Source organism: Panthera uncia (genome assembly GCF_023721935.1).
Source record: "Panthera uncia isolate 11264 chromosome B3 unlocalized genomic scaffold, Puncia_PCG_1.0 HiC_scaffold_1, whole genome shotgun sequence".
Taxonomy (NCBI): domain Eukaryota; kingdom Metazoa; phylum Chordata; class Mammalia; order Carnivora; family Felidae; genus Panthera; species Panthera uncia.
This window is the reverse complement of record NW_026057582.1, coordinates 124,413,272-124,440,214: the sequence shown is the minus strand read 5'-3', so window position 1 is coordinate 124,440,214 and position 26,943 is coordinate 124,413,272. Positions and strand designations below refer to the sequence as shown.

The following is a 26,943-nucleotide window of genomic DNA, read 5'->3' as shown; positions in this document are numbered from 1 at the left end:
CAGGGCCCGGCTGTGCAGGAGGGATCCCCAACCTCTCAGCCCTGCCTCAGCCAGCCGGCTCAGGGTCTAGACCACCCACTGTCTGTCCAGTGCATCCCTGACCTTTCCCTGTGCGCGTCTTTCCTGGTGAAGGATCTCGCTGTCCAAAAAAGAACCCAAGTCATGGTTCAGCCACTCCCTGGGGTCCAGGCAGGGGCACACAGACCCCCTCCCGTGAAAAGCCCACCCAGCCCAAAGTTGCAGGGTGCTACCTGCAGCCACCTTCATGTGAACTGTGTCCTTCTCTGTCCCCATTTAGCCCTGACAGCCACAGAAAGCGACGGGACCCCACTCATGGAGCAGTACGTCCCCTGCCCAGTCTGCGAGACCTCCTGGGCCCAGCACACCGACCCGAGTGAGAAATCAGAGGGCGTACAGTACTTCGACATGGAAGACTGCGTGCTGACAGCCATTGAGCAGGACTTCATCTCCTGCCCCAGACACCCTGACCTCCCCGTGCCTCTCCAGGAGCTGGTTCCTGAGCTGTTCATGACTGACTTCCCGGCCAGGTAGGCCATAGCCCCACACTGCATGGCTGGCCCCCACCTTGGGGCTGCCCTAGCCATGCTTCCCACACAATCTCCTGTGACCTTTACGTCCCTGTCCTAGGCTGCCCGAAGGGAACCAGGCTGTCTGCCATTTTTGAGGCCACAACAGGCTCAGCTGAGCCGATCACCTGGAGGGGCACACCATCCTGGGTCCCCACACTGTGTTTCCATCACATCGCCTGAGCTCCTTTGCACTAAGTTTGCTATTCCCCCTGATTCCTCCTTTTCCTGCCGGCTCAAGGAATGGGAGGCAAATTCTCCTTGGCGGTGTTCAGGAAGGGGGCGCTCCAGACCTACAGCCGCATTTGCCTTTCCTGGCAAACGAGAGCATTTGGATCCCTGAATCTGTTCTCCTTTTTTTGTTGTTAATTTTTTTTAATGTTTATCTATTTTTGAGAGACAGAGCACAAGTGGGGGAGGGGCAGAGAGAGAGGGAGACACAGAGAATTGGAAGCAGGCTCCAGGTTCTGAGCTGTCATCACAGAGCCCAATGTGGGGCTCAAACTCAGGAACAGTGAGATCATGACCTAGGCCAGTGTTGGACACTTAACCTACTGAGCCACCTAGGTGCCCCAATCTGTTCTTTTTTTTTTTTTTTAAGTTTATTTATTTATTTTGGGAAGAGAGCACAAGTCGGGGAAGAGCAGAGAGAGAGGGAGAGAGAGAGAATCCCAAGCAGACTCCACACTGTCAGCACAGAGCCCAATGCGGGGCTTGAACTCACAAACTGTGAGATCATGACCGAGGTGAAGTCAGACACTTAACTGACTGAGCTACCCAGGCGGCCCCTCTAAATCTGTTTTTAAAGTTGAGTCTATTCTATAACCCAAGATAATGGCTGGGCAAAGAATGCTGGAGAAATAGAGAATGTTTTGAGGTCCCATCCAACAGGAAACAGTCACAAAATCCAAGTGCTTGGTAAAAGAAGGAATCTTCTGTAGTCATGGAAACCAAAAGGTATGACTTCGTCTCCCTGGAGACAGTTTGACATTGGCCATTACCAACTATTTTGGAGTTATGTAGTCCTATTGTTATCTTATTCAAAGGATTGCTAGATCTGGCTTCTTTAAAGAAAAGTAAACTTTATGGGGTTATTTTCATTTTTCCAGATTGCCCTCTCTCCCAAAGAATAGACACAGAGCACTCGGAGATACTGCAGAATTGGGGTTCCAAAGCCTGCTTCTGGATGAGTCTATCAGATTAAGAAATTGCTTCCTGCATTGGTTGATGTCCCCCTCCCCACAGCCCTTTTCAATATCCCCAGTTACCTCACTGGTAGAAAGAGCAATAAAATGCTATTCTTCTGCCAAATGAGCCCTTTATTCCTAGAATTCTAATGTGAGGGTTATCACTTCTCAGAGACCACATGCAGAGTTTTGTATATGTGTGAATCAGATTTCTTGAGGGGGGGGGGGAGGGGTGCCCAGTTAGGCAGCTCCAAATGTTAGGATTTTCATGTATTTGCTGAACCTTGTCAGGTTTTATGCCCCAACTGCATCCAGGCTGTGGCATCTACTGTATGCATCTGGAAAGCCAGTTTGGATGTCCCCATTGGTGTGGATCTAATTACAAGCTATGGCATGGTTCTTAAATGACGGTACTTGGCTGGGACTTGAAAAGCCCAACAATGTGAACAGGATTCCCAACCTGGCAGAGGCTCTCTGGAAACTTGGGCAGTGGCCCCAACTGCAGCCCTGAAGCATCGCACTCCCCATGCTGCGAGTTTGGGCAGGTGGGGGTTGGGAGAGTGACTACGTGGCATCCAGGGAGCCCCATCCTGTGGCCCCGAGTTCACAGGAGTCCTAACCGGATGCCCTGAGGGATCCCCGATGGTCCTGCTGCTTCTCATGCCCATCCTGGGAGGCTCCCATGTGCCCACGCTGCCCAAGCAGGTGGTTTTGGGGTGGGCACTTGGAGAGCAGCCCAGCTCGTCTTCCGCTGCACCACTGAGGTCCACCGTGGGTGCGGCTGCACCCTCCTGGAGTGCAGTGCGTGCGGTTGAGCCGTGCAAAGTCTGAGCAGCTGCAGAATCTGTTCCTGGAAGGCGTGGGAAACAACAGCCTGGCAGGGTTGGCCTGTGGGGCCAGAAGGGCTTCAGTGGGTGCACCTGGCGTAGGCAGCTGACCAGGAACCCAGACAGACCTCAGCAGAGCAGGGGGAGGCCCTGAAATGGGAAGGCATCTCCCCCTCCTTCCCTGCTTCCCATCATCCCTCTCCATCTCCCTCCCTTCCAGGAATGACGTGCAGTCTTTCCAAAGCCCCACAGAAATCTTCCCTTTACCCGGATTAGAACACACAGACCAGTGAGGTCTAAACTGCCTGCCCTTGGGTGAAATCCTAGTCATCCATTGTGCAGACACTGCTCATGACAGTGAGAAGCCCTCTGTGGCTGCCTGGGGCATCTGGGTGGCTCAGTCCATTGAGCATCTGACTTGATTTCAGTCATGATCTCACAGTTCATGAGTTCAAGCCCCGTGTCGGGCTCTGCACTGACAGCGCAAAGCCTGCTTGGAATTCTCTCTCTCTCTCTCTCTCTCTCTCTGTCTCTCTCTCTCTCTCTCTCTCTCCCCCCCCCGCCCCCGTCTCAATTGCTTGATAAAAAGAAATAGGGAAACAACTAACCTAGCACTAGATAAATGCAGTTTGATGGATACCAGTTCTCAAAACACAGAACCTTTTGGAGGAAAACATCCAGAAGAATTATTTTTCTATGTAGGCCACTTTCCAAGGTGTCCCCCAGTGCCAGCCACCATCCACACACAGGAGGCAGTTTCTATTATGAGCCCACTTTACAGAAAAGGTTTGTGGAGGCTGTATGACCTGCCCACGGCCAAGGTTTATCCCAGATCTGTCTGACCCCACCGGCGGCTTTGAACCATGACTCCCTGCAGTAGGAAGAGATGACCATGGGTGTCCTCACACCCACTCATCCTGGGACCTCCCCCCCAACCCCAGTGGGACCCTCTGGAGGGGTGGGTAAGGGAACGGTTAGGGAGGTCTGATCTGCCCCACATGCTGTGTTGCCGGCAGGCTCTTCCTGGAGAACAGCAAGTTGGAGCACAGCGAGGATGAGAGCAGTGTCCTGGGTCAAGGTGGGAGCGGCACCATCATCTACCGGGCCCGGTACCAAGGCCAGCCCGTGGCAGTGAAGCGATTCCAGATCAAGAAATTCAAGAACTTTGCCAACGCCCCAGCAGGTGAACAGGGAGGGCCCTATGTCCTTTCTTTTCAGACATGTGCTCCCATGGTCCAAACTCCCTGCCACCTTAGGGAGGAGGGTCAGTGAGGCCAACGGAGGCCCCTGGGTGGCCAACCTGCTTTATTCCTGGCAGGATGTGGGACAGGCTGAAAGGTCAGGCTGAGCAAGGCCCGGAAGTTGTTTTGGAAGATTGCTTCCTTGTCTAGATGCAAGCCCCCAAGAGCCTGGGCCATCCTTAAAATTTCCATCTGCTTGCTCCACGGCCAGCACAGGCCTGGCATATGGTGGGCACACACTTAGACCTCAGGTGGACCCCTTACCTTGCAGGGCCCCTCTCAGCCATCCGCACTTAAGGAAAGGAAGTGATACTCTGGCTGAATAGATGGGGCAGCCAGCATGGGGTGGCTTCTACCCCACCCACACGAAGGAGGGGATAGGGTCTTGCCTTGGCACATCAGTTCAGAGATGCTCTCTACCTAGAGCAACCCATCACCTCTTAACACCCAGCCAGCGCGGGTACTGGGCAGCCGCCTCGCTTCCAGCCAGCTGAGTTTCACATTTTCACTGCCCCTGGCTTAGCACATTCATCTTTATGACCACTAATGTAATTTACACTCTTGGTAGAAAAAGCAGAATCCTAGAACAATCAGATCAGAAAGGAAGAGACAAGTTGTTGCTATGGGAAGAGAATGACTTCCTGCACAGAAAATCTAAGCAAATCCACTGGCAGAAATGAGAGCCAGGAAGAGTTCCACAAAGTTGCCAGACGTGAGCTCAACCTCAGAATTCAGCAGCGTTCCCACACACGGCAATGACCCATTGCTAGAAAATGTCCCCGTGGCAGCGATGAAACCACAAAGTATTGAGAGATAATTAGTATATACCATTCAATTTAGTTCCCATTTAAATCCTAGCAAGGGGTGTGTGTGTGTGTGTGTGTGTGTGTGTGTGCGCGTGTGTGTGCACGCGCATGTGTGGGCTGGGGGGGGAATCTCACTGATTCTGAAATATGCGTATGAAATGACAAAATCCCAAGGACAGCTGACAGCTGAGACAATCCTACAGTAGGAGACAAAGGAAAGCGGCCTGCCCAGCAGATGTCATGACTTAGAACCCTACAGACACGAAGGCAGTGTTCTCCAGGGCTCCGCCAGGCCCGCCAAGGGAGCAGACACAGCCTTGCGTGTGCGTGGGAAGCTGGCGCTTAGCAGAGGTCACATCATGAGTCAGAGGGGAAAGGCTGACAGTTCCCTAACTGAGGCAGAGACTTGGGTCAGACTTCACACCGTAGTCAAAAATAAATTCATAATGGGTTAAAGACCTCACGTAAAAAACAGAACCTTTGTGCTTGAAAAATAAATTTGGCCAGCCTGCACACAAATCTGACACAACTGATGCATTTTAACTGCCAAGGGTTTTTTCATGCTGTTTAAACCTCCATATCCAAACATCCCTGATTTTCAATTCTGAACATAGGGGAGGAACAGAGAGGGATACAAGAGGACAAGAAAGACCTGGTGGACCCTGTTCGATGACCTCAGAGCCAGCCACAGACCAGTGGGCAGCACCCTGACCCTCCACTTGATGGGAGGGACCCCACAGCGGGTGGGGGCTCAGGGGGGGCTTTAGCAGCCACGGGTTAGACCGGTTACAGAGCAGACTGGCGATCGCCCACCACTGCCCACAGACCTTGCTCCTCTGGCCTGAGATGACGTGTCACTAGGCCTGTGACAGCCCCAGTTTTCTCTCTGACTGAGGAGAGAGTGCTGGTTCTTTCTGCCCTTGGCAGTCCTGGCTGCTGGCAGGGAGCCAGGTGAGCAGTGATGACCCAGTGCTCAGCCCCATTCTGGTCATGCTGGTCGAACCAGGCTCTGGGTGGCACTCAGGGATGCAGAACTGGAATAAGCCACAGCTATGACCCTCAAGTAGCCAGCAGTGGGTGTGGCAAGGGCTACGAGAGTGGCACCTGTGTGACAAGGGCAGGGACATGCGTGGTTCTCCATCGAGGGGGCAGGAACTGCCCACTTTGTTGGGCCGGGTTTAGCACCTGAGGAGGAGAAGTTTGATACCAGCCTGGAATGCCTCAGGAATGCCAGCGTGTGGGGCCAAATTCTGGGTGACAGTGTTGCAATCCCTGATGTGTTAAGTGCCTTAGAGTATATATCTTGCCCTCCAGCCTCTCGAGTCCCCATGAGGCAGCTCTGAGTGTGGATGGCCCCCCACCCCGAGTGGCCCTAGAGGGGCTCCCAGCAAGGCAGCAGGTGCTCTGTGTCCCTCACCCCCTGGGCTGCGCTGATGGCTGTGCCCTCCCCCGCAGACACCATGCTGAGGCACCTGCGGGCCACGGACGCCATGAAGAACTTCTCGGAGTTCCGGCAAGAGGCCAGCATGCTACACGCCCTGCAGCACCCCTGTATTGTGTCCCTCATCGGCATCAGCATCCACCCGCTCTGCTTCGCCCTGGAGCTCGCCCCACTGGGTAGCCTCAACACCGTGCTGTCAGAGAATGCCAGAGGTACTAGCCACACCCAGAACAGTCTGGAAAGGGATTGCCTGGGGCCCCGCCTGGCCAGATATAGCCCCTCAGGGACCAGAGAGCCCTTGCTGGGCAGCACAGGCCCCAGGGAAGCTGTACCCTGGAGGTTCCCTCCTCCTGCTGGGCCTGGCTGCCTGGGGCAGAGCACGCCTGCCCCACGGCTCATGTGGCCAACTCCCCTCGGGCAAAGACCTACCCTTCCCCAGGTCTACGCCCTGTATGGTGCTGTTGGCAAGGCTAGAGAAGCTTAGGGTTTGGAGTCAGATGCAACCATGCACGTTCCCAGACCTGGTTCTCAGCCATAATCCAGTGAATTAGTGCTTAGTTTGCTGGCCTATAAAAGGGGGATAATAGCCCCACTGAGGGGGCAGTTGAGGGCCTCAAGTGAGGCGGGCCAGGGAGGGCCCAGGCTGCAGCCTGGCCCCCAGAAGCCCACCAGCCACGTGTCCATCATCATTAAAACCCTGAGACCCTGGGGTGAGGTTTATCTTAGGTTTTTTTTGTTGTTTTTTTTTTTAAATTTTTTAATGTTTATTCATTTTTGAAAGACAGAGAGAAACAGAGCACAAGCAGGGGTGGGACGGAGAGAGAGGGGGACACAGAATCTGAAACAGGCTCCAGGCTCTGAGCTATCAGCACAGAGCCCAACGCGGGGCTCAAACTCAGAAACCGCGAGATCATGACCTGAGCCAAAGTCGGATGCTCAACCGACTCAGCCACCCAGGCACCCCAAGTTTTTAAGGAAATTTTAAAATAATTTTCCTTGGGAAATGAATTGGTAACTAAATTCCAAAGAGCTGACAGAAGGAGAGAAGTTGTCTCTCGATTCAGGAAGAAGAAATGCAATTAAACTCAAATCGTTTCTCCCTCGATGGAAGAGAACTTTTTAAATTATTTTATTTATTTTCTAATGTTTTTTTTAAAATTTTTTTTTTAAGTTTATTTATTATTCTTGAGAGATAGAGACAGAGCATGAGCAGGGGAGGGGCAGAGAGGAGGAGACACAGAATCTGAAGCAAGCTCCAGGCTCTGAGCTGTCAGCACAAAGCCGGACGCAGGGCTAGAACTCACGAACTATGAGATCATGACCTGAGCCAAAACCGGATGCTTAACCGACTGAGCCACCCAGGCGCCCCATAATGTTTATTTTTGAGAGAGCACAAGTGGGGGAGGGGCAGAGAGAGGGAGACAGAGGATCCATAGTGGGCTCTGTGCTGACAGCAGCGAGCCCGATGTGGGGCTCAAACTCACGAACTATGAGATCATCTCCTAAGCTGAAGTCAGACTCTAACCAGCTGAGCCACCCAGGTGCCCCGAGAGCTTTTTTACTTTTATTTTTTAATGTTTATTTATTTTTGAGAGAGAGACAGAGCACGAGCAGGGGAGGAGCAGAGAGAGAGGGAGACAGAATCTGAAGCAGGCTCTAGGCTCTGAGCGCTCAGCACAGAGCCCCAATGCAGGGCTTGAACTCACGAACTGCGAGATCAGTTCCAGGTGCCCTGAGAGCTTTTTTAAAATGAAGCTCTTACTCCTGCAACCCACCTCTTGACAATATAGTAAACTTGGCCTACAGTGAACTCTAGGAATTTTGAATCCTTGCTGTTTTAGTAAAAACACCAACAATTCCAGGCATGAGATACCGGGAATCAAGCAATGTCTATTCTAAATACTATTGCACTTCAGAAAGTCATTCTCTGTCTCCTCCTATATCCAGCACGGATAATGATGAGAAGTATCTGTAGAATATAAAGTATCTGGGAAGAGAAAAGGTTAGAAAAGACAGTTGTAATGATGGTTTGCTTTTTTTTTTTTCTTTGCAAAGATTCTTCCTTTATGCCCCTGGGACACATGCTCACCCAAAAAATAGCCTACCAGATTGCCTCTGGCCTGGCCTACCTGCACAAGAAAAACATCATCTTCTGTGACCTGAAGTCAGACAACATTCTGGTCTGGTCTCTGGACGTCAAGGACCACATCAATATCAAGCTGTCGGACTACGGGATCTCACGGCAGTCATTTCATGAGGGTGCCCTCGGCGTGGAGGGCACGCCCGGCTACCAGGCCCCAGAGATCCGTCCTCGCATTGTGTATGACGAGAAGGTACCCACCCTGGCCCACTGCTACCCAGCCCAGCCCCACAGCCAAGCCCAGGCCCTGGTGAAGCCAGGAACCTGCAGCCTCTGAGCTCTGTGTTTCCCCAGGCACACGTCTGTCCCTCTCCTGTGCTCAACCAGGAGGGTATGGCTTGAGCCAGAAATGCACAGGGGCCTGTGTCCACCTAGCAATGTCAAAGTTGACCTCTCCTTAGCTTCAGGAATGGTGCTATAGCCTCTGAATTCTCTAACCTTGATTCAGAGACACAATGAAGGTGGTACACAGTGGACAGTGAGCCCAAGACAGAAATGGGTCTGGATTTGGGTCCCAACTCTGCCATTTAGATGGGTAAACTGGAGACAGTGGACCAGCCTCATGGGGACTCGTGAGGGGCAGACAGAGTAAGGATGGCAAAGGCTCCCGGCCCATAGGTGCTGTCCACAAGGCATTGTCCAAACTGAATGGCAGAGATGGCCAAGACAGCATCCTCCAAAGCCAGAAGAGAGTGAATTCTAGCAAGACAGGACTGGACTCCCGAGCAGCTGCCTGGCCCACCTCGACCAACATGATGGCTAAATGTTTGCCTTCTTCCCTGAAATAGATGCAGGCACACAGGCAACTAAAAACCATGTTACAGCTGGTGCCATCCCTGCTTCACTAATCGCCCAGCACTGAAACTCCCCTGTTCTATAATTTTTCATTATTTGGTGATTTACAGATGAGTCATTGGCTAATTGCTTCAGGAACAGCCTAAATGGCAATGCTGGACATTACATTCCCATGTTATCTTATAACTGGAAGTTTGTACCACCTTCAAATAAAACAGGAAGAAGAATGACCTTAGCATGTGTAGGTTAACTCATCGCCTGTGATTATTAACCGAAATAGAAAAGGCAAATCAGTGTGATAAAAATAAGAGCTTCTTAAGTAGCAGGTGACACAGGCAAGGCACCTTGAAACTAAGATTATAACAGGGACCTTCACGTTGAAAATTCTCAGGTCTATTTCAGCCATTCTCCCGCTAAAACGTTATTTCTTGGCCCTCATGGAGGCCTATACTAACTTCTCCTTACTGGGCCTTTTGATAACATTAAAATTAGAGGAGTCAACATGTTATGATTTAGGAGACATCCCCCTCTTTATGATTTGCAGACACTGCTCTTCTAGTGCCTAGCACATTAAGCTGAGGGTCCGTGTTCTCCTGCCTTGTCTTGATTCTCAAACATAAAGGAACATGACATCCTTGCAGCCCTTAACCAGTGGCTGGCAGTTAGCAAGTTCTCAGTGTGTGTTTATTGGATGGATGGGTGGGTGGGTGGGGGAATGGATGGATGGATGATGGATAGATGGAAAGAAGGAAGGAAGGAAGGAAGGAAGGAAGGAAGGAAGGAAGGAAGGATGGATTGAAAGATGGGTGGTGAAAGGGACAGAATGATGCATGGTCAGATGGTTGGCCAGATGTTTCGACAGGTAGGAAGTGATGGATACATTCATTGGTGGATGATTGATGATTGTATCCCTGGACAGGATCCCTTGTCTAATTGTGTCCTCCTGCTCCCTCCATCTCAGGGCCAGCTTCTGAAAGGTGCTGGGCTCAGGCAGGGGACCTGACTTGGCTTGCCTCTTTGCCCAGGTAGACATGTTCTCCTATGGAATGGTGCTCTACGAGTTGCTGTCGGGGCAGCGGCCAGCGCTGGGCCACCACCAGCTTCAGATCGCCAAGAAGCTGTCCAAGGGCATCCGTCCTGTTCTGGGGCAGCCCGAGGAGGTGCAGTTCCATCGCCTGCAGGCACTCATGATGGAGTGCTGGGACACAAAGCCCGAGAAGGTACCGGGGGCCCAGGACCTGGGGGACCAGACACCTCCTGCCACAGTGGTGGAGGGTCTGCGTCTCCAGAATGCACGTGTACAGCTAACTGCCCATCCTTCACTAAAGGTCTAGAACAAATGAGGCAACCCTCCTCTGCTCATCCCTTCTAGAAAGAGATGTTTACTGTCCTAATACATCCAGCTCATCTCTTTGTGTGTGTGTCACTCTCAGGAAAAATGAGCTTTTTTTCCTCCCCACTTTTATGTCACACCATCATGCAAGCAAAACATACCAGCCCCTTTATAGCAGTACAGTCCCCGTGCAAGAGCAGAGAGAATGTATGTATCTCTTTTTATTTAAAGAAATGGGGAGCAAGTTTGCTCGTGAGAGCAGGAGTCATATTATCACTTTTTTTAAATGTCTATTTTTGAGAGAGAGAGAGACAGTGCAAGCAGGGGAGGCATAGAGAAAGAGAGGGACAGAGGATCTGAAGTGAGCTCCATGCTGACAGGAGAGAACCCAATGTGAGGCTCAAACCCACAAGCTGCGAGATCATGACCTGAGCTGAAGTTGGATGCTTAAGCAATTGAACCACTCAGGCGCCCCGTCTATTATCATTTTAAAACTTAGCTGTTTGGGGAAGAGGCCAGTGGTTTCAAGGTTAAAATGCATTCATCAAACTAGATGGTACTAATTCAATGTATTGGGAGTAAAAGAAGCTTCTGAGAAAAATCCTTTACAAGATTGTATGTCTATAGGCATGGAGGTTGGAATCTTAGAGTTTAAGCCAACCAGATGACCAAAGTTCAAGTTGCCATTGACAGTGATGACCCAGACACTCTGGCATCTGAAGTTGTTTCAGCCTCTTGTTTTGAGCAGTTTCTAGACCTTCCTCCCTTGTTCAAGACCATTGGTTTCATGGGCAATATAGGCATCAATCTGGTTTACGTGACCCTTGCTCATGGCTCTGGTGGCCTCTCTCCCTCAGCGCCCACTGGCCCTGTCGGTGGTGAGCCAGATGAAGGACCCAACCTTTGCAACGTTCATGTACCAGCTACCCTGTGGGAAGCAGACGGCCTTCTTCTCATCCCAGGGCCAGGAGTACATGGTGGTGTTCTGGGATGGGAAAGAGGAGTCCAGGTAATGTCCTGAGGCTTACTTTGCCCTGCTGGGGTGACCATGCACTTGGGGAGCAGTCAGGGCTGACCACGGTGAGAGATGTTTACAGACGGTGGGTTGGGAGCCTGATGGAGTTTGCTCCAGAGAGAAAACTGAGTCCATGCAAATGACAGGCATGTATGCATTTGTGCTTAAGAGGAGCAAAGAGAAGGTGCTGTCTGCCAGGGGTGGGGTCAACACAGGGCTTTGCTTTTTGTTGGTTTTTTCCTTCTTAATCCCCATCACCTGTTTCATCCATTCTCTCACCCCAACTCCCCTTTGGCAACCACCAGTTTGTTCTCTGTGTTTATAAGTCTGTTTCTGCTTTATTTTTTCTTTTGTTTTTTAGATTCCACATATAATTGAAATCATATGGTGTTTGTCTTTCTCTGACTTATTTCACTTAGCAGAATACATCTAGGTCCATCCAAGCTGTTGCAAATGCCAAGATTTCGTTCCTTTTTATGGCTGAGTAATATTCTGTGTGTGTGTGTGTGTGTGTGTGTGTGTGTGTGTGTGTGTATAAAGTGCCTTTATCCGTTTATCTATGGATAGACATTTGGGTTGTTTCCATATCTTGGCTATTGTAAATAATGCTGCAGTAAACACAGGGGTGCATGTATCTTTTCAAATCAGTGTTTTTGTTTTCTTTAGGTAAATACCCAGAAATGGAATTACTATATCATATGCTATTTTAGGAACCTCCATACTGTTTTCCTTTTTTTAAATATTTTTATTTTTGAGAGAGGGAGAGAAAGTATGAGTGGGGGAGGAGCTAGGGTGGGGGGACAGAGGATCCGAAGCAGGCTCTGTGCTGACAGCAGAGAGCCCGACGTGGAGCTCCAACTCACGAACTGTGAGATCATGACCTGAGGCAAAGTTGGAAGCTGGTTAATGGACTGAGTCTCCCAGGCGTCCCCATTCTGTTTTCCAGAGTGGCTGCACCAATTTATATTCCCATCAATGGTGCACGAGGCTTTCCTTTTCTCCACATCCCCACCAACACTTGTTTCTTGTCTTTCTGATACTCGCCCTTCTGACAGGTGTGAGGTAATATCTCATTGTGGGTTTGTGTCATATTTCCTGATGATGAGTGACGTTGAACATCTTTTCGTGTGTCTGTTGGCCATCTGGATGTCTTATTTGAAAAAATGCCTATTTAGGTCCTCTGCTCATTTATTAGTCAGATTGTTTGTTTTCTTGGTGTCGGGTTGTATGAGTTCTTTATATATTTTGGATACTGACCCCTTATCAGATACTTCATTTGCGAATATCACCTGCCATTCAGTAGGCTGCCTTTTCATTTTGCTGATGGCTTCCTGCGCTGTGCAAAAGCTTTTTAGTTTGATGCAGTCCCATTGTTTATTTTGCATTTGTTGCCTCTACCTGAGGAGACAGATTCAAAAAAATATTGCTAAGCCTGATGTCCAAGAGTTTACGCATATGTGTTCTTTTATAAGTTTTATGTCTCACATTTAGGCCTTTAATCCATTTTGAGTTTATTTTGTGTATGGTGTAAGAAGGTGGTCTAGTTTCATTCTCTTTCATGTTGCTGTGAAGTTTTCCCAACACTGTTTGTCAAAGAGACTGTCTTATTCCCATTGGACACTCTTTCCTACTTTTTCAAAGATTCATTGGGGCGCCTGGGTTGCTCAGTCAATTAAGCATCCAACTTCAGCTCAGGTCATGATCTCACAGCTCAGGAGTTCAAGCCCTGTGTCAGGCTCTGTGCTGACAGCTCAGAGCCTGGAGCCTGCTTCAGATTCTGGGTCTCCCTCTCTCTCTGTCCCTCCCCGACTCGTATTCTCTCTCTCAAAAATAAATAAATGTCAAAACAAATTCAAAGATTCATTGACCATATAGTTGTGAGCTCATTTCTGGGTTTTCTATTCTGTCCAACTGATCTATGTGTCTATTTTTGTCCCAGTGCCACACTGTTTGGATTACCACAGCTTTGTAGTATAGTTTGAAATGAGGGATTGTGACGCCTCCAGCTTTATTCTTTTGCCTCAAGCTTGCTTTGGCTATTTGGGGTCTTTTGTGGCTCCATACAAATTTTGAGATAATTTGTTCTAGTTCTGTGAAAAATGCTGTTCCTATTTTGATAGGGATTGCATTGACTCTATAGACCACTTTGGGCAGCATGGGCCTTTTAACATTAATTCTTCCAGTCCACAAACACGCTGTTCACTTATTTGTGTCATTTTCAATTTCTTTTCTCAATGTCTTAAGTGTTCAGAGTACAGGTTTTTCGCCTCCTTGATTAAATTTATTCCTAGGTGTTTTATTCTTTTTGGCGCAGTTGTAAATGGGAACGTTTTCTGAATTTCTCCTTCTGCTAGTGTGTTAATAGTGTATAAAAACACAACAGATTCCTATATCATTATTTTGTATCCTGAAACACTCCTGGGGTCATTTATTAGTTGGAGTAGTTCTCCCATCCTGAGGGGACTTTGTTTTAACATGGATGCTATTTGCAGCTTGATAGTCAAAGAAGTCAATGATGCTGGGGGTGGGAGGGAGAGGACAGTCACCAGAGTGCAGTTGCTGAGTCGCGAGAGGAGCAGGGGACCCAGAGCCAAGCACAACTGGTGCCCTTAAATGAGAGTTTGTGGGCCTTCCCTTCTAGTTGCATCTTTTTCTCAGTGAAGTGGCAGGAGGGTCAAAAGCATGGGGAGAGGTTTTGAATATTCGAGGAGAAAATGATGACGTGTGATGTGAGCAGTGACACATGAGACCAGGGTGATTACAGGATGGCACTGAGGCCCACTGGAGGTTGGAGATTGTGCATTGGAAATGAGACTCATCAGAGGTGTTATGTTCCCCCAGCATGCTTTGCTGACCCACATTGCAAGATAGGCAACCGTTGGTTTTAAGCCGAGTTGGGTTTTTGCCAGGAAGGAGAGAAGGACATGGGGGGGTGGGTATTTTCAAGAGGCACATGACAGAGATGGATCATAGAACCTAAGGGAGGCCATAAAACGGATGAGGAACAATGGAATGTACCAGGAAATCCTAGGTCTTGGCAGAGTGTAAACCCGCCCCCCGCCACACACGCACACACACCCGTAATGAGTTATGGTAGTAGGTGGAGTGATCTGGGAAACCAGGAGGTAATGGTCAGAAAACAGATGCTTGACACTGAGTGGGTGGGAGGGATGAAAATATTAGGAAAGGCAAGATCTGATATGCAACTTTGGGAGAGGCTGGCTGGGGTAAAGTGGGGATAAGATCATTGAGAAACAAGGAGGAGGTCACCGGACCAAAATGACAGGGTATTGGAAAGAGCATCAAAGACTTTTCAGACTCCCCCAAATCACCATCTAATATGAGACCCGTCAGTCCTGGCCAAGGTGTGTGGTCTCTCCCACCTACGTATTGTGACATCTTCAGAGCCACGAGAGCATTTCATGGCATGAGGAGTCTTCTAGTAAGCCTTGTGACAGACATTTATAGGTGCTAAAATATGATAAGGCTTAGACAAAGTGAAGCTTGAGACACAATGAGATAAAGGGAAGGAAATTTGCCATTTTCCTTAGGTCAGCCTAGGTGAGCTTCACATCAGGTTTTATGGCACTGGGACTGAGTGCTCTGACCTAAGACACAGTCTAAGGAACCATGGCCTAAAAAAATACATATATGTGTGTGTGTTTATTAATTTCTATTTATATATGTAAAGATATATGTTTTCAGTTTTTACATCATTGGTAGCAGTGTTGTTATTGCTATTTTAAGGCTTTGCTTGTAATTGCAGGGCAAAGTGGGTAATTACAATGGTGTCACGCGTTGCACATTGGACACTTTGGCATGGAAAATATCAAAGAGAGGTTAAATAAAAAAGCTACAGTTCTGAATTTAAATTTTTAGGCTCATGATATATTGTATCTTTAAGAAAAATGAACTCATGTTTCCTCATCCTGCCCATTGAAAAGGCCTAGAGACAATGACCAGTTACCAATGATGAGCTCTGGGACCCACATGATGGTCTCTAAGTACCATGAGGAAGCAAAGCTTATCTGAGAAGTGGCTGACTCCAGGTCTGGGACAGGAAGACAGCCAGAAACATCTGACACAGTAGAATCAAGGATGCCATCAGACACTTATGAGGGTAGATTAAAGGGATTTAGGAGCCAACCCAAAGAGGTTCCCACTGGCCAAAGATAGGGCAGTCGGCCGGCCATGAGTAAGAGGAACTGCAGTGGACTGAGGTACATCAAATTGTTTACATTCATGAGTTTCTAATGCTGTTTAGGAAAAACAAGCCAATAAACAAAAACCCCTCATTGATCACCATTGGAGGCTCCTAGAGAACCAACACATTATTTTGAAACTCGGCACATACAGAGGAATCAAGATTGTATCCTGTCTTTCCTATGTGTACCCCAGGGTAACAAAAGAGATAAAAGGAGGAAATTTCTCTTTTGAGAATAAATGAAGCTAATAAATGAGGAAGAAATGCCAGAAACAGAATGTCCGCCTTTTGTGATCTCTATTGAAATAATGCATGTAGACAATGATCATTAACGATCACAAAAGGAGTGAGAACCAGACATTCCCAATAGAAATCCACAGCCCCAATGAGGAAATGTTTGTACCTGAAAAAATCAAACAGAATCTGACCGAGACTCGAGATTGGGGGCAGGGGGCTGAGACAGATGTCACCCCAGGATGTGAGGACCTCATAGGACACCCCCACCCCTGGAATCCTCAGCACATAACCTGCTGGAGAAAAAAGAGAAAGAGGGGAAGGAAGTCAGTCAACAGACAGACACATAAAGACCAGGGGAAGTGTGGACAAAAGATGTGTGTGACCTGGGTAAAGAACTTCAGTCTCTGCCTCAGACAGTGAGCACACTGGGATGCCACTGAGGACAGTGGGGAGACAGAAATGCTAGCGGGTGGCCAGACCTGGTGAGCACACAGCTGCCCTCATAAATGACAGCTTATTAGTTCTCAGAACACCTAGGTTGGAAGGCATGTTTTGAGGCCCCCCAGCCTACTATGAAATTCACCCAACTATCTTTAGTCTTGACTTTGTCTACTGTGATATTGAGGGGTTCCCCTGCTACTGGGGTGCAGCAGATAAGGCCAGTGGGAGGGCAATGAATGGCTTTGGTGGAGGTATAGCCCCCTGTGCCCCTTCTTCACACTGGGGGCAGCCCGTTGAACCCTCCAACGTCACAGAAGAGTGTCTCTCTTCCCAAAGGGAAGGCCCTTTCATTGCCCGGATGTTCGAGCACTACCAGTGGGGCCAGAACCCCCTTGCACCCAATGCCATGAACAGTTCTGGAGTCTCTCAGAACATGGCAAAATTCAACTCTGGGTTCAAGGCCTGTAGCCGACGTCCTCCTCCAAGGTGCTTCAGGCCAAGAGCCGACGCAAGGGATGTGGCCCCTGGCCACCGTGAGCTGACCACACTGTGGTTGCCCATTGCAGGAACTACACAGTGGTGAACACGGAGAAGGGCCTCATGGAGGTGCAGCGGATGAGCTGTGCGGGAATGACACTAAGCTGCCAGCTCAAGGTCCAGAACTCTCTGTGGACGGCCACTGAGGTAAATGCCACCATGCAGGGTGGGCCATCGAGGTGGGCAGCACAGGGTGCAGTCCGTGTGAAGCCAGATTTAGCAAATAAAAATATAGGATGCCCAGGTAAGTCTGAATATCACAGGAACCCCATCTGCACATGTGAGGCCCCCAGCACAGTGGCAGCAGCCCTGGGAAGCAGCAGCGTGTCACCAAGGCCAACAGCCTGCCTTGTCCCTGCCTGGTGACTAAGACTCAGCCGAGATAAGTATCAGGGGCAGGATCGCAGCAGGAGAACCCCATTAGGTTAGTGGAGTGACCAGGTTTCTTATAACACAGCCGGATCTACACAGCAAATCCACTCAGCTCTGAAGGCTTTTTGCCTTCCCGTCAAAGAAGTCAGCGGAAAGCCCGAGAAGCTGTCTTCTGAGAAATGCAGAGAGGGATGCCCCAAACAAATGCTGTGAAGCTCCTGGTGGTGTGGGGCAGTGGGGGACGGGTGCAGCAGTGGGGGATGGGTGCAGTGGGGGACAGGTGCAGCCGTCCCAGGTATGCAGAGAAGAGCAGGCAGATGTGTCTGTTCTATTGAATGTTCACCCCAGAGAAACACCTAGTCATGAAAACCTGGAAACAGCCTGAGCTTCTGACAGCAGGTTAGCCAGGCTACGGCGTCCCTGAGCAACGGGCAGCACAGAGGCACTCGGACACAGTTCCCTCACCAGCCAGACAGGGCAGGGCCTCCTCCCGCCTGCTGGGTATCGTCGCGAGATCAGTGAGGAAAACCAGCACAGTCGTGTGGTCCCACGTTTGCCCGGAATGCGGACACAAACACACAGATACCCAGAGGAAACGGAGTCTGGGCCCCACGTCCCCATGGCAATTTTCTCCAAATAATGGGTTATGGGCGATTTTACATTTCTTCTTTAAACTCTTCTGTAGTTTTCAACATTTCTGCCAAGAATAGGAATATGAAAGCAGACAACCAGATAGCCTCAGTACGTGTTAGTTTTTAAAGCACAAAGGGATTCCCAAGGCAGAATGCACCTGGTAGGAAATGGCCGCCGTGTTCCAGCCTGAGTCTCACGTTTTCTCCTCTGCCTCTGCAGGACCAGAAGATCTACATCTATAGCCTCAAGGGCATGTGCCCCTTAAACACACCCCAACGGGCTTTGGACACCCCGGCTGTCGTCACCTGCTTATTGGCAGTGCCTGTTATTAAAAAGGTAAGGTAAGGGGAAAGGTGGTTGCCCGGGTGTCTGATTCCCCCTTCCTCTTCCGTTGGTGTGGGGCTCCCTCTGCCCACCCAGCTTGGGGGGAACAGTATGAGGAGTGGGAGCAAAGCCGGGCCCTCTTGGACCACCAAACCCAGGGCAGGTCACAGTCAGCCTTAGGAGGACAGACCACAATTAGTGCCTTTTCAAGAACCTATGTAACCAGCAAAGCAAAGCAGAGGGCTGAGTGGAAGCTTGCATTCCGCCGCAAATGCCATGGTCCCAGAGTAAAAGAGCAGTTAGACGTGTGCCCTTCCCCTTCTGATAGTGGTGTGGGGGGTTACTTCCCCACCTGTCAGGGCCAGCGCCACCCCAGAGCCACTCAAGAGGCGCCGGTCCCCCTGCCCCCACCCCTGGGGAACAGTCAGTTCCCCCCACTTGTGGTGCCCACTGTCAGCCTGAGACCTGGGTCCCTCTTTGTCCATGTCCTTGACCTTCTAGCCCCCACCTCTCTGAAATGGAAGCCCGAGTGGTAATCTCCACAGCCCGGGGCTCGGGCTCTCCTGCTCCTCCAGTGGGACCCTGCCCTTCTGCAGGGCCGGCGAGCCTCCCCCTACTGGCCCCCTGCTACCCACCTCATCCAGCACTGCACTCTGAGGAGACCCTGCCTGTTAGCAACAGTCCCACCCCACATACCCCTGCAGGACGACCTCCTGTTCAGTTCTCAAGATCAAAGACCCCGACCCTGCTCTGAGCAGCTGGCCTGCCCCGGCCCCAGGCCCCCAGTGGTGCTCTCAGGCCGCTCTGGTCGTCCTCTCTGCTCATGGTAGACGCTCAAGGAATCATTATCGGTGTCATTATTGGTGGTGTTTGTTTAAAACATGCTGGCTGTCACCATCCAATTTCAGTTTTCCCATCTGCAAATCGAGGATAAGAAGCAGTCAGAGAGGGTTCCCTGGGCATAACGTGCCCCAAGCTCTGGGCGCAAGCACTTGGGTAAATGTGAGCATTATTATTACTTCCTGGCAGTGGTGAAATATATACGTTCTTCATCCTACTACAGTTTATTTCTTTAAAAAAAAAAAAAAAAAAAAAAAGTCTGAAATCCACCCTCGAGTCATTTACGACTGTGGCCCCACGGGTGAGGCTGGGCAGTGCGGGACCCGGTCCGCCCCAGAGCACAGGAGAACATGACACAAAGCGCTATTTAAGGCCACTGCTGGCCAGAGCCCCCGAGCCAGGGCACCACCGCCCTCGCGACCAGAGGGAATAAAGCCGGCTCTGTGCGGAGCCTCCCTGTCAGGGGCCTGCCCCTCCGAGGCCAGGCCGCCCTGTGGCCGCGACGGCGGCCCCTGCATTCTTGCACGCGCACGTTCACACCCAGCCGGGCCGTGGGGCTCGCCGCCCCAACTGGGGCCCAGGGCCGGGATCGGATAGAGACATTGCTCTTGTTTGCTTTGGCTGTTTTCTTCCCTAAAATTCTGAAGATGGAGTTTGATAAATGTTCCTAGGGCTTGTTGACCTCACTGTTGAGCTCGAGCTGGTTCCCTTGTTACCTTGGACAGCCCCGCCTCCCGGGTTCCCAGGGTGCTCAGGTCCCAGAAAGGGGGCTTTCTGCCACTCACCCTTGCTGATACAGGCCTGGATCCCCACTCTGTTGTGGCTTCGGCTCTGTGCTCCCGAACCTCTCCTGTGCCACCCCAGCCCAAGCTGGGCATCCAGGCGTCAAAGCCTCTCTCTGTCCCCGGCTCCACAGGGATGCTCCTGGGATGCCTGGGGTGGGTCCCAGCATTTAGCGCTGTCCTTGCAACTTTGCCCAGTGATCTCTGGTGCCGTAGAAGATCACATGCTTCACTGCAGGGGCGGAGAGCAACCCACAGACCCTAGCACTGCCAGCTAGGCATTTCAGGGTAGGTGTGCTAATTGGGGAGTGTAGGCAGTGTCCAAGAAGCGCCTCCACAAGAGGGTTGAGTTGGAAGCAATTTCTTCAAGAATAAATAAGGTCGGCAGGCTCGTATTGTCTACGGGCGCAGAAGACCGGGTGGAGCCAGAGAAACAGATGAGACGTGGCCCTTCCTGTGGCAGGCCAGCACCCAGGGCAAGAGGGTGGGGGGTGGGCGCGCAGAGCCTGCCCAGTGGGGCTGGCGGGCAGGAGATGGCAAGCAGCCCCACACTCTGCCCACAGCTACTGTCCCGTAGTTAATCCGCAGAGTTCACCGGCAGGGGGGGAGCCACATCCTGCCTCTGAAGGAGGCTCCTGTGGCCTGAAGGAGAAGGCAGACCCCTCCTGTCACACTGCAAGAACCCAGCCTGAGCCAAGGTGGGCCACGTGGTTCAGGCCACATGCGCTCCTCCCTGGGCGCCATGGGCCTCGTTCTCCCCAGACACGTTCCTCTCCTGCTCAGTGCCAGATGGGCAGGCTGGCTCGGCTGGGCCTGGGTTACCTCCCTTGGGAGCACGTCCAGAAGGTCCCACTGGCAGCCCCTGCCTCTTTAGGAGCCTTGCTCCTCTGGGGTGCACGGGGTGTGTGCCGAGATGAGTCTTGCACCCGTACTGTTTCCTCCCCTGGAATGCGTGCAACCAATGAGCGGTGCTGTCTTTTCCTTGCAGAATTCCTACCTGGTGTTGGCAGGCCTGGCCGACGGGCTTGTGGCAGTGTTTCCTGTGGTGCGGGGTGCCCCGGACGACAGCTGCTCCTACCTGTGCTCACACACAGCCAACAGGTCCAAGTTTAGCATCCCAGATGAAGACACACGGCAGAACCCCTACCCCGTGAAGGCCATGGAGGTGGTCAACAGCGGCTCCGAGGTCTGGTACAGCAATGGGCCCGGCCTGCTGGTCATCGACTGTGTGGCCCTGGAGATCAGCAGGAGGCTGGAGCCCTACTCGGCCCCTTCAGTGGTCACCTCAGTCGTGGGCAGCTCCGAGTGCAGGGGGGAGGAGGTCGTCTGGTGCCTGGACGACAGGGCCAACTCCTTGGTGATGTACCACGCAGCTACCTACCAGCTGTGCGCCCGGTACTTCTGCGGGGACCCCAGCCCGCTCAGAGACATGTTTCCTGTGTGCCCGTTGGGTCCAGAGCCCCGTGGCGGCCACACAGCCAGCCCCAAAGAGCCCAAGGGGGACTCCATCGCGGACGTGAGCATCATGTACAGCGAGGAGCTGGGCACGCAGATCCTGACCCACCAGGACTCGCTGACTGACTACTGCTCCACGTCCTCCTCCTCATCCTCCCCCCACCGGGCCCCCAGGTCGTCCTCAAGCCTGCCCTGCTCCCCGGCAAGCTCTGCCAGCGTGCCTTTCGCCGCCAACTACGAGGACTCCGACAGGCTGCACGAGCCCACCGCGGGCTCCGACAGGTCTGAGCATGACCTGACCCCCGTGGACGGGGAGGCTTTCAGCCAGCACCTGCAGGCCGTGAGGATCCTAGCCGTGAAAGACGTCATCTGGGTCCCCAGGTACATTTCCCGGGAGTGGGGCACATTCCTGTGCTGCCTGAGGGAGCTTTCAGATGCTGTGGCATCAGGGGCCATCAGGGGCCACCCCCTCTGTGCTGGGGCCTGGAGGGATCTCTTTAGCAAACCTGAGAAGGGCCGCGCTGACGCTCACCTGCCCGCAGGGAAGCTGCCGGCAGCACAAGGCAGAGCCGTGGTCAGCTGCGATTGGGTTTCCCGCTGGGAAAGGCCTTCTGGGGCCGGCTTCGGTGCCCTCCCGGTAACTCAATCCATTCACTGAGACTGCGCGTTTGTGGCCGTGCTTCTCTGCACGCCGGCTCCGTTTCCCCTGGAGAGCACAGCCCTGGACAAAACGTTTCCCCTTCTCGGTTTTGGTTTCACAGGCGCGGCGGCGATGTTATCGTCATCGGCCTGGAGAAGGACGCCGGAGGCCAGCGGGGCCGTGTCATCGCCGTCTTAAAAGCCCGCGAGCTGACTCCGCGTGGGTAAGACTGAGGGCACCTCCTTTAGGACCCGAGGTGTGATGTGGGGAATCTAGGCCCCTCCACCACATCCCCGCACAACGGCCTCTCGCCCTTCTGGCCTCCGCAAATAAATGCCACATCTACCGGTGTGGCCATAAGGCAGAGAAGGAACAAAATGGGGTCCTCCGGGCAGCACCTAGGGGCTCAGCAAATACCATCTGAACCAGGCATCAGCCAGTGGTCATGGCTGTCTGTTTCTGGCATACCCCGTGCACCTGTGGACCAGGTCTCCTGACTGGGGTGTGTCTCCAGGGCCGGAGTTCAGCTGAAATGGAAACAGGGAGCCAGGTGATTCACTGTCCTCCCCGCCAAGTGGGAGGGCCCTTCCTGGGTGCTCCACCTGCCCATATAGCACCTACTGGAGCCACAGACCTAGCACCCACCACCCTCCACCATGCCCAAGCCCAGGCTCATCCATGGCTCCATACCTGTTGGGGGGTGTCCGACCGGGAGGCAGGTCATACCCCACTGTGAGGGTCATTCTGGGGCAGGACAGCATGGCTGTGGGCATGGGAGGCTGGCACCAGCTGGTATCCTCAGAGTCCCCTGCAGCCGGCAGTGTCCACACCTCACTTTGTCTACTGAGCCCCATGCTATAAATCTCACTTATGGACAAACATCATTTGACCCATTTTCCCCAGAATGGGACGACAATGGGAGGGGAAACATCTATGGCAGGTCCCCTCCTTTGCCTGAACGCACCGAGCGTTCTCAGAGAGTCACCAGATCCATTGACCCCTGCTGTGCCAGTGATTGCAGAAACAAGATCTGGGTGTTTTCGCTGAGTCCCGGCTGAGTTTGTGGGCCAAAGTAGTTACCAGATCGCAAGCGGGGCTTCTGGTGGAGCAGGCGGGTCCATAGAGCCCAGGCCTGCTAACCTCAGACTGCCCATGATTTGTGTTCCTGAATTTTTCCCTGGTGTCGTTTTTCCTATTCAGCCCCCAAAGACAGGTTTACTAGGAGCCAGGCATGTTCACTGTAGGGAGAAAGCAGCCCAGGCAGCCAGCTGACAGGCGGGCCGTAGCCTGAACCCTGCCCCCCAGCTCTCTGCAATGCATCTGAGACACTGATTCTCTCAGCAAATAGCTAGTGAGTGCCTGCAGTGTGCAAGGCCCCGAGGAGGCCAGAGGCCCTGTGCATGCCGGTTTGCGTGCTGGCCACAGGGCAAGGCAGTGAGGGCTCAGACGTGGGCTGTACGGCCTGGCAGAGGCCCAGAAGGAAAACCGGTGTGTGCACAGATCAGCAAAACAATCCACAGCTTCAAAAAACTAGTGTATGTAGTTAGGACATGTTGGCACAGGTCTTCTGCCCGATATACCACCCCGTTTCCCTAAGCTGGGCACTTTGCACGGGAGAAGAGCCATGCCTGAGCAGACGGCAAGGGAAGGGAGTCACTGCTTCAAATCCATCATGGGCCGTTCACAAGCAGGAGTCAAAGTTGGTGTTTTCCGGACACTTGGGAGTCTGGGTCCAGTTATAGAGGCTACCCGCTCTCGTTGCATCTGTGGCCTTCCTGAGTCCCTTATAGACAGTCCCCATCAATGTGCACTGCCATGCTAGGCTCTTCTTCAGACGGTAGGAAGTCTCTGCCCGCAGGCTGGACCACCCACGGAAGCAGGGCATCAGAGAACATCGCAGCTGCTAGGCCGGGATGGACAGATGCACCCGCTTAGCCAGGCTCCCAAGAAGGCGCAGGCTGGGGGTCCTGGCCCCGACTAGGTGGGGACCCCTGTAGGTTTTCTCAAACCCCCCTCTCTCTGTAGGGCGCTTGTGGATGCGGCCGTGGTGGCAAAGGACACGGTTGTGTGTGGCTTTGAGAACGAAAACATGGAGTGGTGCCTGGCTGTCTGGAGGGGCTGGGGCACCAGGGAGTTTGATGTTTTCTACCACTCCTACGAAGAGCTGGGCCGGCTGGAGGCTTGCATGCGGAAGAGAAGGTAATTCCTATGGAATGACAGTTGTGCAGAGTGGCTGCCCCGGGCCCACACCCTGACCCCTCTGCCTGCAGCCCACAGCCTCCCGAGGACCCAGAAGACAGACTGGGTTCTCCCGTGAACCACTTGCTGCTAGAAATGCTGAGAAGTTACCACCCTGGCAGTGGTTTTGGGGTTCTCCAGTTCTCCAGGGCGGAGTTAGCTGCCTACCTCCATTCTCCCACTGCGGAGAGAAGATGGGTGGGAGAAACTCTCCCTGCCTCCTGCATCCACTTCCAAAGAGCAGGGGAGGAGGATCCTGCTCTGTGCTGGGTCACACAAAGTAGGGGTGTGGGCTGGGCCTTTACAGAGCAGGCCTGCCCGTTTTCCTCCCCACGGCTGGGACAGAATTACACTAGAGGCTCTCAGTTGGGGGAGCAGTTCGGGGCAGGGTGGGAGGAGGGCGATGACCCTTGCCTCTTCCCCCCAGTGGCCTCCAGGCTCTCAGGACATTTCACAAGCCTCTGGGTCCCCGGGGCCTGGGGCCCCGCTTGGGCAAGTGGAGATCAGGTATCTCCCGCTCAGGAAAGTCTCTGTGTGAGAAACCCTTGGGGGAATGAATGAGTTCCTTCAAGTGACACAGCCAGAAAGCCCAGAGCTAGTCCAGCGCCCAGAGCACCGCCTCAGCCTTTACATTCTTCTTCTGCCGACAAAAGGCAGGGGAAACTCAATCATCGGGACTTGAGAAAGGGCTGTGTGTTTATAGCTTTGTAAAATACACTTGGACGCAGCTGGAACGCAAACCCTGTTTGTTTGCACATAATAATCTTGCTTATCACTTTAACAAATTAAGTAATAGCTCAGTGGTTGGGCCTCAGTTGTGAAGTCACATTGTATGGGGCTTCTACCAAATGATGTATTTGCTAAACATTTACTACACACGTGTACAGCAGAGTAGAAAAAGTGAAATTGTTAATGGGGGGTGTATGGGTGTGACGGCAAGAATTTTTACAAATGATGCACACACACGCACACACACGCACACGCACACATACCGTGTGGTTACCCAGAGTAACTGTTTGAGGCTGCTTCACCCGGGATGGCAGGATGACCGTGAGGTCATACTCCAGTTCAAGTTGTTAATCTTTTTCTAAAATTAAGTTATGAAAACCAAGCTTAAGATTTGCTGGGGTATGCAGGCAAATGTGGTTCCTTTTATCTGAAAATAAACAGACCCTCTTGAGAACGATGTCACAGCCTCTGTCTTAGAGCCCGTGTCATAGCAGCACGGGTCTGTCCCGCCCACAGCTGCCCCCATGCAAGGAGTCCCACAGCAGATTCTGTGGGCAGAAACAGCCACGCTTAGTCTCCCCACTTCATTTTGCTGGCCTGGGCACTGAGTCCTACAGGGGCTGTTCAGCTATGCCTCCTGCCCACATCATCAGCATTGTCCTGCCCTGTCCCTGAACTGGGCCTTGGTGGTCACTGCTCTCCTCTCCTTTCCTTCTCATTCCAGCACACCACAGCTGCCCAGTTACCCCCCAAGTGCAAACAGGGTCCTGTCCTTCCCCTGCCCAAATCCTGTGCCCTATAACCTGCAGCCAGACTGCTAGAGGCCAACACTCAGGGCCCCCATGATTCAGTCCTAACCTGCCTTTCTAATCTGGCCTCCTCCCAGCCCGAGGCCCAGGCTGCTGTGAGGAGTGGTCAGGTGATCAGCCAACGGCCTCACGGAACCAGCTCAGGGCACCTCTTTACAAAAGTTAGACGCCGTGCAGGAAATGCGTAATGAAGTTCACTACATAAAAAGTAGAAACCTTAAATGGGAAAAACTACCACAAAGTCAAAAGACAGTCAACTGGGAAAATATATTGGTGGCAAATGAGAGACAAATAGCTATTTTGTCTTATAAACAAAGAGTTCATACCTATCGATAAGAAAGAGAAAACACAAAAAGGAAAAAAGGTAGAAGATATAAATAGCACCCAACGTCACCCAACAGTCAGGAAATAGGAGGACAGCAACAAAATGTCATTTACTACCCTCATGCTGGCGTCCCTGTGGAGACCTGAGGGCACCAGGTCAGGAGATCCACGCATGCAAAGGCCCTGTGGCCAGAATGAGCTGCTGTGCTGGAAGAAAGATGAAGAGCTGGTGGAGCATTTGGAAGAAGGGGGAGCTAAGGGTGGGCCCGCTAGGCCTGACTTTCTAGGCCATGGATCTCCGTCAACACCACTGGCAGTTTTAAGCAGGGTTGTTAGACGACCTATCTTTAAAGATCACATTGCTGAGTGGAAAATGGCCTAAAGGGGGCATATTTACAGGGGGGCCACCCCTAAGGGGGCACTTTGGCCATATCCATCAAAATTTCAAGTGCGCACACCCTTTGAAACCGGGTCCCGTCCTTCCCCTGCCCCAGCAGCCCTCCTTAAGCATTTGATCCTGAAATTTCCATGCAAGTGCCCAAAGATACAGAACAAGGGTGTCATTGCAGCATTGCCTATAATGGCCCCAAATGGGAGACCGCCTGAACCTCCCACAATGCCATACTCTGCAGCCGGTTAGAGAAGGAGGTGGTGCTAACCATGCTGGTCCAACATGTTCTCCAGGGTATAATAAATGCATTGTGTTTCTAAAAAGCAACTCACAGTGCAGTGTGTATAGAGTTACTATTTGAGCAGAAAATGTTGTCTAGCTACACGGGCACGCATGGGGAAACTATCCCACAGGATGCCCAAGAGTCTGGTAGACCTTCATTACCTCTGGGGAGGAGAATTGAGGGGGCACAGAGTGGTAGGTCCTTAGCTTTCCCTTTATTCTTTCCTCACTGCACTGTTGGAATTGTATAGAAGTCTCTTCATGATGGTAAGCCAGGCTGGGAGGGACTTCTCTCCTGGACCCCAGGAAGGACACACCTCAGCCTTGCTGTCC

General features: G+C 52.0%; 1 protein-coding gene across 1 annotated transcript in view; it reads left to right on the top strand.

Annotated features, from left to right (window-relative positions):
• Positions 1 to 25,322, top strand: part of LRRK1 (leucine rich repeat kinase 1) — a 133,085-nt gene extending 107,763 nt beyond the window's left edge. The window contains exons 24-34 of the mRNA XM_049613999.1: positions 299 to 548; positions 3,618 to 3,784; positions 6,104 to 6,301; positions 8,145 to 8,422; positions 10,050 to 10,244; positions 11,215 to 11,366; positions 16,821 to 16,938; positions 18,016 to 18,132; positions 20,731 to 21,578; positions 21,959 to 22,060; positions 23,863 to 25,322. Of these exons, the coding sequence (XP_049469956.1) occupies positions 299 to 548; positions 3,618 to 3,784; positions 6,104 to 6,301; positions 8,145 to 8,422; positions 10,050 to 10,244; positions 11,215 to 11,366; positions 16,821 to 16,938; positions 18,016 to 18,132; positions 20,731 to 21,578; positions 21,959 to 22,060; positions 23,863 to 24,040 (2,603 nt within the window). The 3' untranslated portion in view covers positions 24,041 to 25,322. The remainder of the gene's footprint in view (positions 1 to 298; positions 549 to 3,617; positions 3,785 to 6,103; positions 6,302 to 8,144; positions 8,423 to 10,049; positions 10,245 to 11,214; positions 11,367 to 16,820; positions 16,939 to 18,015; positions 18,133 to 20,730; positions 21,579 to 21,958; positions 22,061 to 23,862) is intronic.
• Positions 25,323 to 26,943: the final 1,621 nt, after the last annotated feature.